The 20734-nt window shown below is 44.9% G+C and overlaps 1 protein-coding gene across 1 annotated transcript in view; it reads right to left on the bottom strand.

Annotated features, from left to right (window-relative positions):
• Positions 1-137: 137 nt before the first annotated feature.
• The window catches only part of LOC146355314 (killer cell lectin-like receptor subfamily B member 1B allele C), a 63370-nt gene continuing 42773 nt past the window's right edge, over positions 138-20734 (bottom strand). The window contains exons 4-8 of the mRNA XM_084830438.1: positions 12923-13012; positions 7060-7203; positions 5544-5698; positions 4674-4786; positions 138-1629 (exon numbers count right to left, since the gene is read on the bottom strand). Coding sequence (XP_084686564.1) covers positions 1506-1629; positions 4674-4786; positions 5544-5698; positions 7060-7203; positions 12923-13012 — 626 coding nt within the window. The 3' untranslated portion in view covers positions 138-1505. The remainder of the gene's footprint in view (positions 1630-4673; positions 4787-5543; positions 5699-7059; positions 7204-12922; positions 13013-20734) is intronic.

Raw genomic sequence — 20734 nt, 5'->3', positions numbered from 1 at the left:
GTGCCACAATTGTGCAACAGCTGCCAAAAGTGGCCCTCCAGGCCTCTATATTATGAACAGAAACATTTTCAACTGATGAGTGAAGCTTAAGAAGGACATATATAACTATGATATATTTGATTACAATATGCAAAATAGTCAATGCACTGTATTATTTTATTGGTTGTCACAGACAGAAATAAAACACAATGGGTGGAAATAACGTGGATAATCCTGCACCCTGTTATGGCTGCACAATTAACTGTCCTAGCTACTATTCATGATGGGTATGTATTTCCTCTAGTACCACAGGCAGTATGCCTCTGTGTGTCAGTTGCTGTGGAACACAAGTGGGAGAGTGCTATTGCATGCTTGTCCTGCTTGTTGGCTTCCTATATAGACATCTAGTTGGCCACTGTGGGTGCAGAATTCTGAACTAGATGTGACTTTGGCCCAATTCAACATGGCTCTTGTGTTCTTACAAAGACATACTTTCCCCATGCTGCATCCATCACACCCTCCTTCACAGTCCCTGCCAAACAAAAGTCCAGATTCTTTAAAATCATACTGTTATAATTAATTTCATATTAATTTAACTAAAAAGCCCACAAAAACTGCATTTATGCTTTGATTCCGAATTTTGTTATCATATGCAGAAGCAATGTAGGTCTTCTCTGCCTCTCGAGAGCTCATGGCTTGTAGGTTAACGGAAAGATACTTGTGGGCAACAGAATTCCACTTTGAAGGTTTCCCTAGTCCCCCATATCTACGTAGCGGAAGGCTGCCCAAACCTGTGATCTCAGGATAGTTAACCTACTTGCAGCTGTATAGTCAATATTAGAGATGTAAAATTTCTAGTAATTTTTAAGCCATGGAAAATATGGAAATTTGGGGTGGGGGTGCGGATTGCAGTATTTACTTTCTTATGATATGTAAACTTACTCTACTACTTTAGAAACATAAAAAGCTTCATTTATAACTTGTTTAGCATATAAAATTGGGCTATTTTGCTCATCTATGAAATTCACAGAAATCTTATGGATGTTTACTCAGAAGTAAGACCCACTCTGTTTAGGGAAGCTTACTCCCAGGTAAGTATTCATAGGATTTCAGCCTCAAAAGTACAAATGGTTCAAGCTGTAGAAGGCTAGAGAGAGCCTTCTCATCGAGTTTCAAACTGCTGCAACTAGATGCAGAAATGCATCTTGGGTTTGAGTATTGTATGGCTACAGAATGCAAAGAAATTATCCTTCTCTAATAGCGTAGATTGTCTTAATATCTAACAAATATTCATAGTATACATTTTGAGTGAGTAAAACTGTCTCAAAAGCATTAATCTCAATCCGAAAAACAACATATTTCACGGGGGGGGGGGTCAGTGTCCCTCAAAATTTCCAGTTTTTTCTGGGCTTTCATCTCTCTAGTAAATATGCATGTTCCTGCCAAGGGATATAGTAGTGTCTCAGCCAATGACATCGAGAGACGTGGAGTACAGGTACTCAAACGTCATGGGTTATCTTCGTTACTTACAGTAGGATAGCATTTCTCTCACAAACCCAAATAGTTACAGCAGTGCAGATCTCAGAAATTATTTTGTTCCCGTTCAGTCTTCCACAGTTACTTGCTTCAGGTGAATGTAGATCTTGTGATCTGCATAAAAGGGAGTAAGCAATCCACATTGGTCAAAGGTAGCATAATTTTCTACCTGCCCATCTTCTGCATGATGGACAGTTTGTCTCAGAGCGTTCCTACACAAGTGATTTAATGCATGCACGTGATTTATTTTTTATTTATTTCATTTTTATACCACCTAATAGCCGAGGTTCTCTGGGCAGTTCATGTAATTAGAACCACAAAAATGCAACAGAAAACACAATATAAAATATAATAGATTAAAACTAGAGTAAAAGCTAGCAGCAGTGCAGATATTTAAAATGCAATTGCAGATTTAAGACAGCAGAGCTAAAAAAATGAAATGCTAAAAATGCATGGTAAAATAAAAAAGATCTTCACCTGGCACGGGAAAGAGTACAATGTAGGCACCAGGTGAACCTCTCTAAGGAGTTTGTTCCACAACCGGGGTGCCACAGCAGAAAATGCCTTTTTCCAGGTAGCCACCTGCCTTACCTCATTTGGCAGGGGCTCCTGGAGAAGGACCCCTGAAAATGATCTTAGGGTCCAGGCAGGTACATATGGGAGGAGGCGATCCTTCAGATAACCTGGCTCCAAGCCATTTAGGGCTTTGAATGTTAATTGGCCAGTCACGGAAGTTTGCAGGTCCATTACATGACATCATCAACAGTGAGGGCCCCTCCTGTGCTTTCTCCAGTTTACTCCGTTGTAGCCCCCCCCCCCAATAATCAGCTTTTTTAAAATAGTGTAATTATTTTAAATACTGTTTTTTAAAATACTGTTTTTCAAGTCACTAGATGATGCTGTTTTCATTGAAAAATATAGAAAGCTCCAGGAAGTTTGCCAAGAAAGGGTGTTTTGTCATGTTCCTCATCTAAGGAGCCAATCCTCATCGCACAAAGAAAATGGAAGCAAAATGCTCCAGGGGCTCCCGGATTTTCCTTTAATGTAGAGGTGCCCTCATTCTCTTCACAGTGGCTGCATCACAGCTTTCCTACAGAACAGACAGAAGTTCCCCTGGTTTAACTAAGGTTTTCCCCACACCTTCAGTGAACCCCTCCAGAATTTTAACACAAAGCTATTAAGAGACAGTAGCGCTATAATCTGTATCATTTACATGATGCATGGAGGTGGGATGATAACTTTCATGTGAGGGTAGATCGTGCGTGTCATTAAAATCAAGAGCAACAAACCTTAGAGAGAAATCAAGGAATCCTCCCCAGCCGGCTCTGCCCTGCGGCAAGGCCATGGAGCCACCAGCCACAGCCAGACTTCCAGCCACTGCCGGGCTGCTGTGGCCACAAATGGCGGCCGTTGTAGCGGCTGCCATTTGCGTCCTTGCATTAAGCTGTGATAGGCTACGTAAATACTTACATAGCCTATCACGGCAAAAGGCAGGGACGCAGATGGCGGCTGCTACGCCATTTGTGTCCCTGCCTTTTGCCGTGATAGGCTACATAAATACTTAAGTAGCCTATCAGAGCCTAATGCAGGCATGCAAATGGCGGCCACTACGACAGCCACCATTTGCGGCCACAGCGGCCCGGCAGCGGCCAGAAGACGAGCCGCTGCATCCACCGCCGCATCTGCCGCCAGTTAGGTCCATCTCGGGGGGTGGCGGGGGGGGGGGAGGCTGTTCCACCACAGACTCCGGGGGGCCGGATTGCAAAGAATCCGGCCTCACTGGAGTCCGTGGCAGATTTCTCCAACATCCCTAGTTTGTAAACACTGTTTCTATCACATTGTTCTCTGCAGAATTTGGGACAGTGAGCATTTGTTCCATTTATCCTCATAACCTTCTAGGACAGGTATCAGAGACACAGAGAGCATTTCTACACTAAGCTAAAATTCTGCAACTTTATCGGGGCTTTCTGCTTCTGATTTCTTTGCAGGATCACAATGGGCTCCCTTTACACACGCTTCCCTCCCGCCCTTTCCCCGCTTATCTGTGTGTTATATGTATTTCATTATATAGCCACTAGATGACGTTGTGGTCTAGCTCCTCTTATTGTGTGACTTCCTCTTTTCACAAGGAAACTCAGTGCGCTGTAATTCGATAGCTCATTATCTCCGATCTTTTAAAAATGGTATAAAGGTCATTTAGTGCAGGAAACGTCCTGGAGGTTGACGACATCACGCAGAGGGCACAAAAACTGCCGTGAGTAACCAATCTCAATGGCAGGATAAAGCCCTGTGTGGAGAATCCCAGAGAGGGAGAGAGACTGGCCTAAGATTGCCCAAGTGAGTTTCATGACTGAACGGGGAGTTGAATATGAGTCTTCCTGGTCCAGGTCCAACACTTTGGCCGCTATGCTGCACTGGCTGCCAGGGAATACCTCAGCCTGGCTCACTGACTAGCTTGACCATTCTGGAACCATTTAGAACTACAAAACTCCATTTAGGAGACAGGAAGACCTGTGTCATTGCTAGGTCAAGGCCCTTTCACACATTACCTTGTGGTTAAGCTGGGGTTTTCACTGAAAGTACACTTGACAGTATCCTCACCCACTCCTGGCTTTGTAAACACATGTTTATCTCCACGCGTTGGGACACATTTAGATTTTTGGAAGTACACTTAAAAATGCATGAATCCACCCTCAGTTGATCTATAACCTATATGTTTATAGTATCTATTGTCTCATCTGTATCTTTCCCCATTTTCTCCAAATGTTTATTGCTGGGCTATCATAGAGACCAGGCAGTCCTGTAGAGTCAGAAAACAGCCTTCCTGCTGGATTTTAAATTAAAATACTAATAGTAACCAACCTATCCCTTGTCCTGCAAGCTGGTGCCTGCTGTCTGCTCCTTGTACTTCCACCGGCTATTGGTTCCCCCATCTCAGTTGCCAAGTTTCCCCACCATATTTCAACATGATGCACATATATGTGCATGGTTAGTATAATAACGATGGATGGATGGGCCTGGGCTGGTGCCGTCTATCGCAATTCTCAGAGAAGGCCAAGCATTTCAGTGGGTCTGCTGAACCGTCTTGGCAGGCCTGCTATGCTCCATCAGTCATCTAGTGAAGAATAAGGCTCAAGAGAGAAAGGTGAGATACTCACAGTTTGGCATCTATAGGGGAGCCATCCACCCAGGTCCATTTCCCATCAGGGAATGTGGCTTGTAGTCCAATCCACAGCAGCTGTGATCCTCTAGTAATATTCTGTATAAAAGCCTACAAGCAACATAGTTGTTCTGTACTAGTTTTTGTAGCTATTTCCTCTGTGATAAACAAGTATAGCCCAGATCCTGTTTTGCATTCCTTTGCCTCAGTACCCTTGAACCATCTGGATTACTGCCCACAAGTAATACTAATATATTTTAATGCATGGTGTATATTGTAGCAAGTAATGTAATGGGATTTAAACATAACATCCCCTGCCCCACCCCCATTTGAATGTTGAAGGTGTGGGATATAAATGTAACAAATAAATGAATAAATAAATTTGTCTTGTGCAAGATGTCATTCTACTTTACGTTTTCATAAGCTCCCCACTCCTCATCTATGTGATGTGTATGTTTGTCTATACCAGTGGTGGGGGACTGGCGGCTCGTGAGCCAAGTGCAGCCTGCAGGGCCTCCCCAGCCAGCCTATGGCCTCCCCTCTTCCCTCCATTGCACAGCAATTAGACTTGAAAGAACCCTCCTATTGCCTCCAGTGGGGAGGCTTTTTTCAAGCCTAACTCCTGTGCATGGGACAGAATGGCAGTGAGAGCACCGAAGTTGGAATATCTGTGAATGTGAATTAACAGGTGTGTGTCATGGGTGAGAATGGGTTTGTGTTACGTATATGAATGTATGGGGGGTGGGGTGGCCCTGCCCATGTTTGCTTTTGCTCCACCCACAATTGGCATGCAGCATCAGAAGGTTAACCACAAGGGAATGTGGCCCTTGGGCTGAAAAATATTCTCCACCCCAGCCTGTGTGCTTACCACTTCTTCCTGATTCTGTATCACCAGCATTTGAGCGAGTTTTGCTCTGCAGTCTTCCTTACTCTTTTCCCAGGTTTGTTTTTCTCTGGCGACCCAGTAGCACTTGTTCTCATGGAGGGACCAGTTGTGAGGGCAGAGTTTACAGGTAGTGCTCTCTGGAAATCACACACACACACACACACACAAAGATACTTAGGCCCAATTAAGATGCAGCAGCAAACCATGGTTTGTCAGTACAGGAGTAAGCCTTCTTGCATGTACACCCCTCCCTTCTCCTTCTTCATGCAGAAGAGGGGTGCGGGATTGAAAGCTTCCATTTTCATTTTTGAATTAACCGCAGATCACCATTATGACTGAACTCGGGGAACTGGATTTTTTCTAACTGTGGTTAGTTAAACCAGGATCAAACTGTGGTTTGATATTCTGGTCTGTTAACTAACTGCAGTTAGACCATGTTGTGATGTAGTATAAGGGGAGAGGGAGTCAGATGAACACAGATGAGAGCTGTGTGGACTAGTCCTCCTCCTGCCATGCCCAGTTGTCACCACACACATCACCATCTGTATATTCAGTGCATGCTGGAAGGAATTCTAGGTGTGTACCAATGTATGCCTATAGAGGTCTTCCACATGAGGGGGAATCCTGGCCCAATCAGAATTCCCCTTGCATGGAGGAGCTCTACATGCATACATGGGTACATGCATAGATCCTTTCTGACATGCAAGTGTGTGGACAGTGAGGGGCGTGACTGCCAGGTGCATCAGTGGCACTAGAGGTTAGGTTTTTTACTTCGTTTTATTCTCTTAAATCTGATTTTTTACAGTGTTTCTGCCATCCTACTCTGTTAAACTGTACGCTTACATGCCTTGGACACCTTCATTTTGGCATTTCCCCACCTTTTTAATAGTTCAGCTACTTGGATATAACCAAGCTTCATTCCCCCGGTATCCCTCAGTCTACAGAACAAACTTTCAGTATGGTTGTTGATTTTGTATGACGACACAGTTTCAATTTTTTTCTTCAGTTTTAGAAATGTTCCCCTTTCCCTCTCACCAGGTTTATTCTTTACATACATCTTTCTGTTATTCTGCCTTGGACTTTTATTATTAATGCCTCTCTGATGTCTTAACATTTTTTCTTCATCACCGCCTTTGCTCTATATTCCCACCTTGTTATGGTCATGTGAACAACTATCCTTATGATTTGCTGTATATAGATTTCTTCTACTACTTTTTATGGTATAGTTATACAATTTTTTTCTTCTGCTTCCTGAAACTATGAAAACTTTAATTCTTTGTATTTTATTCACACACACACACACTTTCACTGAGTTTATTCTATGAATCTAAAAAATTGCAAGCCATTCCTTTTCTCCAATTAGGCACTGCCCTCTACAGTTTTTCCCCTCACACATTTTTTATTTTTCCCTTCAGGCTCAGAAATTAGTCTGTGGTTCAGTCATAGGATCTACAAAATGTGTCCTTGAGCTTTGCTATTGAAAACCCACTGGAGTTACCTGTTGAGCTGCTGTTGAGCTTACAGAAATACTGTTGCAATTTAGTCACAATCTTCAGATATGGATTATCTTCTGTTCCATTTGTGAGAGTCTGAGAGACACAGGCGTTCTCCGGAGCATCCATACTTCGCCTTGTCTGAAAAGCTTCAAATAAATATGTCCATTTACATAATCAGCAAACTGAGAAGAAGGAATTCCAAAAACCATTCAGGGTTTGACTGGGGTTTTTTTTTTGTGGTAGTGCATTCTACCTCATCCAGTGGCCGAACTAGTGAGTTTTCATGGAATGTTCTCAAATGTTCTAATTTTAGGAGGAAGTTATTGCACGTAACCACTAGCTGGAGGTAAGTTCGTAAATGCCCCAAAGTTTGGTGACAGTAGACAACCCTAGACAAATTTTGTGAATATCTAAAACTCAAGATTCACCAGTGAATGCTGACAATCACTTGTGTGTGTGTGTTAATTTGTGTATGTCAGAAAAGTCTAGTTTTGATCATTTACAGAATTCATCTTGGATGCATATGTCAAATTGTGGACATCCACTGTAACAGATACACCTCTCAGTTTAGGAGACCACTTCATGTATCCAACAAAATGAGCTCTGACCCACTAAAACTTACACAGTAATAAATGTCTTAGTCCCTTCATTCTGAAGCTTAGAGGGTGGCAATGAGAGGCCTTTTTCAGTGGTGGCCCCCCAGCTCTGGAATGCTTTCACAAGGGAGGTTTGCCTGACGCCCACATTGCTATCTTTTCAGCTTTCCTGTTCTCCCAGGCCACTTAAATCTTTTAAAGTCTTGTTAAATATTGTAGTGTATTATGGAGCAATCCTATGTCCCTAGACAGCGTCTGGGAGACATAGGATATTTCGGTTTCCTGTCTCTGACCTCAGAGACAGGGCTCTGAGCTTGGAGCCAGTAACCATGCTCCCCTCCCCCTCATAGCTGGTGCGGAGAGAACCGCGTCAGATACCTCTCTGCTCTCAGAAAACAGAGCACGGAGACATGGGAAAGGGGGTGGGGAGGGGAGGGGAGGAGCGCAGGGAGGGGAGGATACCCGGGTGTTCCTGGGGGCGGGGAATGGAGGAGATCAGGGTAGCAGCCATACAACATATCATATGGCTGCCCCAGCCTCCTTCCCTCCCCCTCCTTGAAGCCTCCACTAGACAGGTGAAAACGCCCATCTAGCTTAAATGCAGAGCAGGAGGGGCGAGGCACTTCCTGCTCTGCACTGGATATTCATAAGCCTCTGATTTTGGGGGCTTAGGAGTACCCAGAGCAGATCCAATAGGACTGCGCCTTTAGTGTTTTATCATCCTAATCCCTCCATAGTGTTTTTCCCTCCTATACCTGATATTGTATTTTATGCTGTGCTGGCATGTTTATTAGTTTTATTTTGTTGATTTTGTTGTACTTTAATCATAGCATTATTACAGTAATGCCTAGAGGAATTTGTGAGTTTAATATGCAATAAATGTTAAATCATAGAATCATAGAATAGTAGGGTTGGAAGGGGCCTACAAGGCCATCGAGTCCAACCCCCTGCTCAATGCAGGAATCCAAGTCAGAGTATCCCCGACAGATGGCTGTCCAGTCTCGTCTTGAACGCCTCCAGTGTGGGAGAGCCCACCGCCTCCCTAGGTAATTGGTTCCATTGTCGTATTGCTCTAACAGTCAGGAAGTTTTTCCTGATGTTCAGCCAGAATCTGGCTTCCTGTAACTTGAGCCTATTATTCCGCGTCCTGCACTCTGGGATGATCGAGAAGAGATCCTGGCCTTCCTCTCTGTGACAGCCTTTCAAGTACTGGAAGAGCGCTATTCTATCTCCCATCAGTCTTCTCTTCTCAAGGCTAAACATGCCCAGTTCTTTCAGTCTGTCCTCATAGGGCTTTGTTTCCAGTCCCCGGATCATCTTTGTTGCCCTCCTCTGAACCCTCTCCAGCTTGTCTGCATCCTTCTTCAAGTGTGGTGCCCAGAACTGGACACAATACCCCAGATGAGGCCTAACCAGTGCTGAGTAGAGGGGAACTAGTACTTCCCAGGATTTGGAAGCTATGCTTCCATTAATGCAGCCCAAAAGAGCATTAGCCTTGTTTGCAGCGACATCACATTGTTGGCTCATATTCAGCTTGTGATCGACAACAATTCCAAGATCCTTCTCTCTTGTAGTGTGGTTGAGCCACGTATCCCCCATCTTGTAACTGTGCCTTTGGTTTCTTTTTCCTAGGTGCAGAACTTGGCATTTATCCCTATTAAATGTCATTCTGTTGTTTTCTGCCCAGCGCTCCAGTCTATCAAGATCAATATGCAATAATGCAATAAATAATAAATTTAATGAAATAGTCTTTAAGGTGCCATATGATACCTTGAACATCTGATCAAGTTGTCATTATCATGCTACTCTAATCACTTCCCAGATGTTTATATGATGCCAGCAATAAATGGAACAGAGTTAATTTCCCAAAATGCTGCCTCAAAATTCACCATTTCAGGGGCATCCTGGGCCTTGTGTGAGTTTTTGCTCTTTGGGTGTTAAAGCTGTTGGTGAAATACTGTTTCCCCAAAGATGTTCAGAGTGCTGCTGAAATTGATGACCAGCTGGCACTGAATAGAGGTGGCTGAGACAAAAGAAAGCTCGGGAAGGGTGAATTTAAACATATTTTTTAAACTTTACCTCAGAAGGAAGAAGTTAAGAGAGGGTATTCACCTGGACAAGAAGGAGGTTTCAGAATATCCAGACCAAGAGAAAAGTACCACAGCCAAGTAACAAACAGCAGGGAGAGAAGGTGTTTCAATTGTGGGAAGACTGGCCATTATAAGTTTCAATGTCCAAGTCCATCACCCAGAGCAAATATATCTAGTCATGCTGTGAAGTTAGTTAAATGTGTTGAAGCACCTACACAAGCTTTAGCAGAAAGCAGTGACAAAACACAGATGGTACCTCAGGGGAATATTAAAGATCTGGAAATATTACCTGAAAGGTTATGTTGTGTGGTTTAAAGGTGTCAAATTTGCCACAGCTGGATGATGAGCTCACAGAAATGGTACAGATAGGAGATCAAAAATATTTGGGTATGCTGGATACAGGGGCTAAGATTTCACTGATTAGAGTAGTTCTGGTGGAAGAAAAAGACATAACCCTGGAAAGACATGTTATATAAAAGGGATTAATGGCACCCACAGGGAAGTTCCAGTTGCCAGTGTGTATCTACAACGGAGGTGTAGAAAAGGAAAATATGAGAGCTGTAAATTCTGGACAATCAGAAGTGGTGATACTTGGGGGAAATGTGATGGGGCGAGGAACCCAAATTCATATTTGCCCAGACCCTTCTGAAGAAAATTATTTGACTCAAACTGAAAATGAGGAAGAAAATTTGAGTAGGCCTCAGGAAAGTCTAGGTAGTAGAGTGGAGAGAACTATAGGGGCAGCAGGCCCGATTACCATGACAACCCCTGAGCTTGGCCTAGAAGTACATCAGAGTTACACGGTAAGAACACAGCCACAACAAACTGAGACTGTACTGAAAACAGCTGGCGGAAAGGGAAGCTTTTAAATTTTCTAAGAAGTAGGCAGGAACCTTCAAGCACTCCAGGAACACTCTAGGATCAAGGCTTCTATGGCAGGAACCATAGAGTCTTTTCCTAGAGCATTTTTCCTTCAACCCCCACCCCATTTTGGCAGTGACAGTTGCCAGGGGCTGCCAGAGGGGCTTTGTGGGCCTTTTGCGGCCTCTGGGCCACACGATTTGTATCCTTGTCTTATATCCTCGGTCATTACAATAAATCATATGAAGAAAAGGGCCCAGTGTAATCGGTCATCCCTCAAGATAACTGTTGAGGTTCAGAAAGGCTTTATATATTTTTCTGCTCTATCAATGACTGATTGTTCAAGAAGGCTCTATAGTTAGGCTGTGAAGTCCAGACTGCACTTACGGGGAAAATTAAAATGCACAGGTATAGGATGAGGGATACCTGGCTTGGCAGTAGTACAGTGAAAAGAATCTTGGTGTTGCAGTCCGTCACAAGCTGAACATGAGTAAGCCGAGTGATTTGGCTGCACAATTGCTAATGCAATTTTAGCCTGAATTAATAGAACCATAGTTTCCAAGTCACAAGAAAAAATAGTTCCAGTTTGTTTTGCAATAGTTAGAATTCATCTGGAGCGTAGCTGTGCAGCTCTGGGGATCACAATGTAAGAAGGATGTAGACAAACTGGAATGGGTTCAGAGGAAGACAAGGAAGATGGTCAGGGGTATGGGGGGGGGGATCCTATGGGGAAAGTTTGAAGAAACTGGATATGTTTATCTTGGAGAAGAAAAGAAGGAGGGTGGACATGATAGCATTCTTCAAATACATGAGGGCAGGTCTAGATTTAATGGGCTAGTAGATTTCAGTTAGGAGAAACTTCTTAATACTTAGAGCTTAGTTTGGCAATGGAACAAATTACATAGGGGGATGGTGGGTTCTCCCTCACTGGAGGTCTTCGGGCAGAGGTTGCCCAACCATCTGTTGAGGTCAGGGATGCTCTAGCTCTGGATTTCCTGTATTGAGCAGATGGTCTACAAGGACCTGCAAACGCTATGATTCTGTGAATACCGCCTACACTTCCCGTCACCCCATCACACTGGGTCATCTTTATTTGTTCACATAGCAACACCCACAGGAAACTAAGCAAAGCCTACATGCTCAAAATAAGTTTTTCCTCTTGTCATTTGCCTCAGGCAGCAAAATGTTTTGGGCCAGCCCTCATTGCCCTGAAAAATAAATGTACTTTTAAACACACTGGGCCTATAACATTTTGATTTTTGTGCACCTGTGAGATTCTGTTTCCCCCTCTATTTATTATGGGCACCTTCTTTCCTCTTTTTCCCTATTATCTCATACGGCCTTTCTTGCCTTGCAAGTGCCTCCTCTCCCCTGCCAATGAACTTGACAAATTGCTAACCTCTTGAATCAGAAAACATGGGCTTCACATTTCAAACTCAGCTGTCTTCAGATTTCTTGAATCCAAAGTAATGCATTTTATGAGCCAGGACAACATATTGTTCACACAGTCCTAAACTCTGATGTGATTTTTTTTCTCCTTCAGGAAAAGACAGCTTTTCTGACTAGCAGCAAAAGGCACCCTGTGGATGTTAGCACATTCAGTTCGAAATCACATTACACATGGAAGCACTTCTACACATAAGAAGGAAGGCTCAGCAGACTCAGGGTAACCCTGAGGTTTGCAGAAGTACAAAAAATATTTAGGGGGAAAATGCAGAAGAGCAGGAAATGGCCACAAACAACCCAATGAGGATGCAATGGCCACGGAAAGCTGTCTGGAGAAAGGGATGAGGGGAATGGTGTTGCTGCATAACACAGGTGGGCAACTTATGGCCTTCCAGATGTTTTGCTCTACAAATCCCATCAGACCTAGCCAGCATAGCCAATGGTGAGGGAGGATGGGAGGAGGATGGAGGAAGAGACACATAGATAACAAAAGAGTAGGCAGAACCAACACATTGTCTGCATAGGTCATTTCCGGGTTCACACTGAGAAGCTATTTTTAAATGTCCCCAGGGGCAGACATGAAAGCTGCCCATAGAAATCAATAGAGAAATTCAAGATTTGAATAAAGCCTTGACTGGGCACAAATATGTTTACCCCCCCCCAAACATGGAAGTACCCCTCCCCCCTGCAAAAACAGTCCAATGAGGACTGAGCATTCTCCCTGGGCATGGAATGCTGACTAACCGATGCGGGGTGGGAGTTAGGAATAGAAAATTAGGGGAAATGGCATGGAGTGGTTGGTAACCTGAACAGAAGCACTTCACATTACAACATCTTTTTGCAGGGCCTCAGTTTCTGTGTATTATACTTACCCAGCACTATCACAGTGACCACCAGGATGACATTACCAGCCCATCCACTCCAGAAAGCAATCCAGTGCCAGCAGGAATGGTGGAAGGCATCTGTAAATATTAAAAAGAAATTAATCTAGCAAAAGGACACATAACTAGGGTCCAGATCTGTCCTACTCACAGGTGATTGTAGATTGGGGACCTTCCGTACTTCCACATTATGTAATATGAGAAGGTACCATTGAGAGGCTAACAGATATGTAATGGTTGATGAAGAATTGCACTCAGGAGCGGAACTATAGTTAATATACTTTTTTGTGTGTCTTTACACATTTTAACTTGACCTTTTCACTGAGTGATCAAAAGGTTTGGATAGAAATCCAGGCAGGGTAAGACTGAGAACTGAGTGATTAATTATAAGATGGACTGCAAGGAGGTCAAATCAGTCCATCCTAAAGGAAATCAACCCTGACTGCTCATTGGAAGGACAGATAATGAAGCTGAAGCTCCAATATTTTGGCCACCTAATGCGAAGAGAAAACTCCCTGGAAAAGACCCTGATGCTGGGAAAGACTGAAGGCAAAAGGAGAAGGGGACGGCAGAGGATGAGATGGCTAGATAGCATCACCGATGCAATGAATATGAACTTGAGCACACTCCGGGAGAGAGCGCAGGACAGGAAGGCCTGGCGTGCTATGGTCCATGGGGTCACGAAGAGTCGGACACGACTGAACGACTGAACAACAACAAAGGGATGTTAGAGAATTCCGCCACGGACTCCAATGAGGAATCCGTGGCGGAACGGAGCACTCCCCCCTGAGACCCCGCAACATTTTCCCGGGATGGACCCTATCTGGCATTGGCCAGTCCTGTCCATCCACTGCCCCGGTCTGCGGCCGCGAATGGCTGCCCCAGTCTACGGCCACCATTTGCCTCCCTACTTTAGCCGTGATAGGCTACGTAAGTATTGACATAGCCTATCACAGCAAAGAGCAGGGATTTAAATGGAGTAGCAGGCGCCATTTGCGTCCCTGCTCTTTGCCGTGATAGGCTACGTAAATATATACGTAGCTTATCACGGCTAATGCAGGGACGCAAATGGCAGCCGCTACGCCGGACGCTATTTGCGGCCGCAGCCGGGCAGTGGCTGGAAGTCTAGCTGCGGACGGGCCCGGCCAGCAGCTCCGTGGACTAGCCGCGGAGCGGAGCCAGCCAGGGATAATTCTGGGAGGAGGGACAGATCGCCTCCCCCCCCCCAGCAGACGCCCCCACCCGGAACGGGGTAAGTAATCCGCCCATCCCTAGTGTGAACCCGCCTTTTCTCTCTCTGTAACACTCAAATATTGCAGCTTCTATTTTCACATGCCATCTTCTTCAACCACCTACTTTTCTGAACCATTTATTTGTAATCCCCTAACAATTGATGTGGTTGACACACTTTACAACTAATTATTAAGGAGCTTCAACCCATCCTTCTGGTCCCATTAACCCTCTCCTGTCCAGATGCCCAAATTTACAACAATGTGACCCACCACTTCATGCACTAGACCAGCCTTTCCCAACCTGGTGCCCTCCATATGTGTTGGGCTATAGCTCCCATCATCCCCAACCATCAGGATGATGGGTGTTGTAGACACAACACATCTGGAGGACACCAGGTTGGGGAAGGCTGCACTAGACCATTCTTCAAATGAAAACCACACGCAAACCCATAGAGGAGGAACCCTTCAGTGCTGAGCTGTGAAATAAATGAAAGCAGCCCTCCCTTGTGTGTAAGGATTTTCCTGTTTTGTGAGATTTAGTGAGAAAGAAACCACTTCTGCATCTTTCACAGCACCACAGAAACAGAAATTACTTTCTGTGTAGAATTGCCTATTTGGCAACTTTCTCACCCTGATCTTAGGCAGGAAGTACAGCTTACAAACTATTATTTTCTTTTTTTCTCTCTTTTTTTCTTTTGTGCAGTGTTATGCAGTGTAACCACTGAGCCTATAAATGCAAGCAGAAAACCAGAATGGGCTTTACCCCTTTCTCCTCAAGCTGGTTTTCTGGAGACCAAACACATAGGCTGCTTTTTCTCATGCAGGTGAAAAGATTTAGGGACTCATTGTCTTTTCCCTAGTAGGGTGGAAAGAAATTGAGGGATGGGGTGATTTTCAGCAGAAAAATGGGACATGGGGAAAGGGTTAAGAAGCCCTTCTCCTGGGGGGCCACTCTTCCCCTTTCAATTGTGTTTTTTAAAATCCTAAAACAGGTGCACGGAGCTACATTTAATACACAGTTCTGCCCTCCGTAGCCATATGTTTAATTTTAGCAATTAAAGTAGATTTTGAGGTGGGTGAACTGGCTGAGACATTGTCATTTTGGTACAGCTAAACCAATTATCTTCTGAACTTGAATCCCTGAGTTGCAATGGATGAATAAAATGAACAATTCTTCTCCCTGGTTCTTCTGAAACTGAAATATATGACAATGATCAGCATGTCGCTTTGGGATTTGTTTAAATTTCCTTGTACTTGCTATACCTTTTTCCTTCAGCCTTTACATTTTAGTCACTATTGCATTTGTAAGAAAAGGGAGACATTTTGATTCTCTGGGTCCCAATTGCAAACTTCTAAAGAAAGATACTAACGAGCCTTAGTTCAGTTTAAACACTGCTTTTGTCTCCTTTCCAGTTTCTCCACGTTTTACTTGGAATGTGGCTATGGAGTCCATTTGCATCCCTAATCGCAGAACATCTTTTGTGTTTTTTCATGAATAAGCCCACATTCATACAAATGGCTTTTTCTTTTCTTTTTTACTGCTATGCCTTCATTTGCTGTACAAATATTTCAGCCCACACAGCCCTGATGCAATGAACAGCTAAAGGTACTATCAACATCACCCCCACCCCCAAGCAATATCCAAACTTACTGAAACCTTGAGATGGATGAAGCAGTCTTGCGGCCTTGGGTTGGGAAGGGAGGTTGAGGTCAACATAGACAATTTCATCCGCCATTACTGTGAGTAGCAAATGAACCAAGAGATTGTGTATGATAAGGGGCAGCTGGCTGCTGCTAGCGAGTGCATATGAATCCAGCTGACCAGCCATCAGCCAATGCAATGCACCGCCAGGAAGTGCTATAACAGAGTTGAACTCGAGCCTGTATAGGTTCAATAGTTTTCAAAGGAGTGGAGCAGAGCTTTCTATTGCAGAAAGGTGAAAAGGAGAACAAGAGCAAGATTTGTAGCAGGATAGCCATGTTAGTCTGTTGCAGCAAAAACAGCACCTTAAAGACTGACAGGTTTATTCTGGCATAAGCTTTCCTGGACACTGTCCACTTCATCAAATGCATTTTGAGTGGGGAAAATGGGCCAGGGGAAAAAAGAGGTGTTTTCTGCTCTCCCCCACTCGCCCCAATTGCATTCCCAAACCAGATCACAGGCCTGTGTGGCTGCTTTTTTGCCAAAAATGAAAGGGGCCAGTGCTAAGTGGCATACGTTTTGAAAAACATGCTTAATATAATGTAGGATTTGACACTAAATTTCCTTGGTGTGTAACATAGTGGTTCCCTTTGCCCTATCTGAGCCTACTGTTGATCCCTTTCACCATGAGAGAACTTCGAATTCTAGAATTATGACACATACACAGAGATCTGTTTTTGCTTATGCTCTTCAGACCATGCTGTCATCAGCTCTGGCAGGAGAGCATCTCAAACCCTGCAGCCTCCATGCCTGCCTCCTCAGAAATGACAGAAGGCCAAAGGTAATGCTCACCAGTGGTTGGTTTATTTATTTATTTTCTTACAGATATGAGTGAGTTGACCCAAGAGGGCTGGACCAAGACGTATTGCTGCCTAAGACAAAGGACAAAATGGTGCCCCCTCCCCATTCCTTGTACAGAAGCCAACTGGACCATGATAGTTAATAAGAAGGAATCCTCTACTGCACCTGAGGCAGCAGGCTAGCATACGGGGTCCAGGGCCAGCCATGGGGCACTTGCAGCTCTTCCCTCCAATAGATAGGGGCTCAGGAGAAACATAGTAATGTATGGCTGTGAGAGCTGGACTATAAGGAAGGCTGAGCGCCGAAGAATTGATACTTTCGAACTGTGGTGCTGGAGAAGAGTCTTACGAGTCCCCTGGACTGCAAGGGGGTCAAATCAGTCCATCCTAAAGGAAATCAACCCTGAGTGCTCATTGGAAGGACAGATACTGAAGCTGAAGCTCAAATATTTTGGCCACCTAATGCGAAGAGAAAACTCCCTGGAAAAGACCCTGATGCTGGGAAAGATTGAAGGCAAAAGGAGAAGGGGACGGCAGAGGATGAGATGGCTAGATAGCATCACCGATGCAATGAATATGAACTTGAGCACATTCTGGGAGAGAGTGGAGGACAGGAAGGCCTGGCATGCTATGGTCCATGGGGTCACGAAGAGTCGGACACGACTGAACAACAACAACAGGAGAAACAGCTGGCGGCTCATCATTGCTGCCTCCCAGCATCTGCCACCTGAGGCAATGGCCTCATTCTGCTTAATGGTAGGACCACCTGGGGGTTGAGCCCCTGCACCAGGTAAGTAATTCTTGCACGAAGTTAAGGTAACAGCCACCTGGGATATTGTCTTGGCCAATGCATGCCTAATTACATTAACATCTATCAAGCGCTGTTAACCATCCCCACTCCCTAAACTAAAACCTCCAAATGCTTTAACTCCTCAACTTTTTCTTCTTAAGGAAGGCACACTAACTCCTTGATCATTTTGTTTTCCCTTTTCTGTCCCTCAGTATATCTTTTAGTAGTAGTAGTATTTCAATTTATAACCCACCTATACGAATACTCTAGGTGGTATACAAAGTTAAAAACAATTTAACAAAAAACCAACAATAAAAACAAAACAGCTCAAAAGCAGTATACAAGAGTCAGCAAAAGGAACAAGAGTTCTAAAAAGGGAATGCCTGCCAGAATAATAGAGTCTTTAATTCCTGCTTAAAAACCTTCAACGAGGTCAGCAGGCGCATTTCAACCAGCAGGTCATTCCACAACTGAGGGGCAGCAAAGGAAAATGTCTTCCTGTGTGTGGCTGGTATCAAGAAGGACAGCCCGTTTCTCCCCATGAGACCAGGGCCCCATCTTCATGGCACCACTTTTACCCTCCACTCCCTCGCAACTGCGCAGGATTTCAGCTTTGAATTAGCTTCTGCTGTGATACACTCGCGATTTACTGCACGCTTCCCTAACAGACTCCACCATACCCTTTTTTTTGTCATTATACTTTAATGCACAGCTGTGCAGGCCCGTGAGTGTGGGGGTGCAACACATCAGTGGCTGTTTTGTATTTTAGGGGTTCTGTTGTGTCTTTCTGGCCCTCGTTAGGTAAAAAATGGGTGTTCTGTGCTCCTTCATTTCCATGCCATCTGTTGGGCAGTTTCCCAGCCCGAGACTCTCACAGTGGTTTGCACTCACAAGTGTGAGCAGTACGTGCCTAGCCATCACTCCGAAATGGTGGCGAGAAAGAAGTTGATCCTCCCCCAAGACCAACCCCACTGGCCCTTGGGCACTGAGTCCAAAAGCGACTGATACGATGCTGCAAAAATGTGCGAAAGTGTGATTAAATAAATGAAAATGCCTCTCTGTGCCTCTGTAATTGCGCAGCTGCGATGGGATGAGGGGAGTAAAGGGGCATCACAGAGTTAAGCAAACACTATGCATGCATGCACCATGCCCACCGCAAAATGCAAAGTTGGTTTGGGGAAGGGACAGATGGCTCGCAACCACAGGGAAACCCGCAGCAAACCAAAAACTTTGCAGCAAAACGCCTCCTTGGAAATCTGCATTTTCCGGGAGAAAACCACAGATGGCTGCGAAGTGGTGACTGCGTCATCTGTCCTGAGGGACCTCGACTCGCAGCTGCCCAGGAGTAAAAGGCTCGTGTAGATGGGGCCCAGTACTAGGCATCATGTCCCAGGCATCCACCTGGAATAGTGTGTTATCTGCTAGTTCCTTGGGCCTGTTGCTCAAGGCCATGCTCAGTCCCTGCTAATTGGAAAATAGATAACTGCTGGGTCTGGTGGGAAGATCCTACCTCTTCTGGATGAAGGTGGTCCCTTTGGGGCTGAGCTGGTGATTGGCTAAGGGAAATCTGTTCTGGGTTTCTGGGGCTGGGCCTGAAAAGGTGGTCGAGGGAGAGGTGTGATATCTCCCTTCGTTATGGTGGTTGTGGAGCGGCTGTCAGCTGGATGCTGTCCTGGGAGGCCTGTACCTAGGTATGTGAAAGGACAGGATAGCTTGGTTGGTTATTTTGCTTGGGGATGCGGTATAAAGGCTCTCAGTGTATGCTTTGGTTTTCTTTGCAACTTTTCAGCTTTGTAATCCTTTGTACAACCAACCACCTCTAATTCTCCCCTTCCTGCTATCCCTTTCCCTATAATAAACAGTTATCCAACTCCAAGTTGGTGTGATCCTTTCTGTTCAACCTCAGTGCTAAATTCTGTGCCTCTTGGCAGGAGAGGATGGTTACTAGGTGTCTTTTGGGGCTTGAGTCCAGGTTTGGCCTGTCCTACCTTGCAGGGATGTTAAGGCTAGCTCCAGCACTCCTTCACAGCTGCTAATCTCACATTAGGCAGCCGCAGCAGATAGGCCTCAGAGGACCTTAGATGGCAGACTGGGATATAGGGGAGAAGGCGCTCTCTAAGGTACCTTGGACCTAGATCATGTAAGACCTTAAAGGTAAGAACCAGCACTTTATATTTTGCCCGGAAAGAAATTGGCAGCCAGTGTAAAGATTTTAAAACCAGTGTAATATGGTCTCCACAGAGTGGTCTCTGTGTCCCAGAGACCAACCTGGCTGTCATATTTTGTACCAGTTGAAGTTTCCGAACTAAATATAATACAGGCAGCCCCAAGTACAGTGCATTACAGAAATCAAGCTTAGAGGTTACCAGCGCGTGCACCACCATTATCAGGTCCACATATTCCAGGTATGGGCGTAGCTGGTGTATCAGCCGAAGCTGATAACAGGCACTTCTCACTGTTGCCTCCACCTGGGATGCCAGAAACAGGGTTGACACAAGAAGCACCCCCAAGCTACGAATTTGCTCCTTCAGGGGGAGTGCAGCCCCATCCAGAACTGATTGACATACCTCCATACCTGAATTAGGACCCTTCACGATGAGCACCTCTGTCTTGCCTGGATTCAGCTTCAGCTTGTTCTCCCTCATCCAGCCCATTAACAACTTCAGGCAGTCATTCAGAGGAGTCATACCTTCCTTGGATAACAATATTAAGGAGAAATAGATTTGTGTGTCATCAATATACTGATAACACCCAGCCCCAAATCTCCTGATGATCTCTCCCAGCGGTTTCATGTAGACATTGAACAGCTTTGGGATAGGATGGAGCCCTGAGGGACTCCACATAATAGTTCCTTTTTCAAGGAGCAACTATCCCCGAGTGGCACCATCTAAAACTATCCTGAGAGAAAGGACCGGAACCATGCAGAACAGTGCCCCCAACCCCCAACTCCCTCAAGGCAGTCCAGAAGGATATCAGGGTCGATGGTATTGAATGCCGCTGAGAGGTCCAAAAGAACCAACAGAGATTCACTCTCCCTATCGATTCCCAGGCGAAGATCATCCACCAAGGCGACCAGGGCAGTCTCAACTCCATATCCCACTCTGAAGCCAGTTTGAAATGGATCCAGGTAATCAGTTTCATCCAAGACTGGTTGGAGTTGAATGGACACTGCCATCTTGATGACCTTGCCCCCAAATGGTAAATTACTTACTGGCCTGTAATTATTGAAGTCCAGGGGGTCAAGGGAAGGCTTCTTCAGAAGCAGTCTAACAATCGCTT

The sequence above is a fragment of the Heloderma suspectum genome, chromosome 2 (assembly GCF_057233095.1).
Source record: "Heloderma suspectum isolate Gila_16-S chromosome 2, 16-S_ref, whole genome shotgun sequence".
NCBI classification, from domain to species: Eukaryota; Metazoa; Chordata; class Lepidosauria; order Squamata; family Helodermatidae; genus Heloderma; species Heloderma suspectum.
Note: the sequence above shows the minus strand (reverse complement) of the source record. Positions and strands in the feature narration are given on the sequence as shown.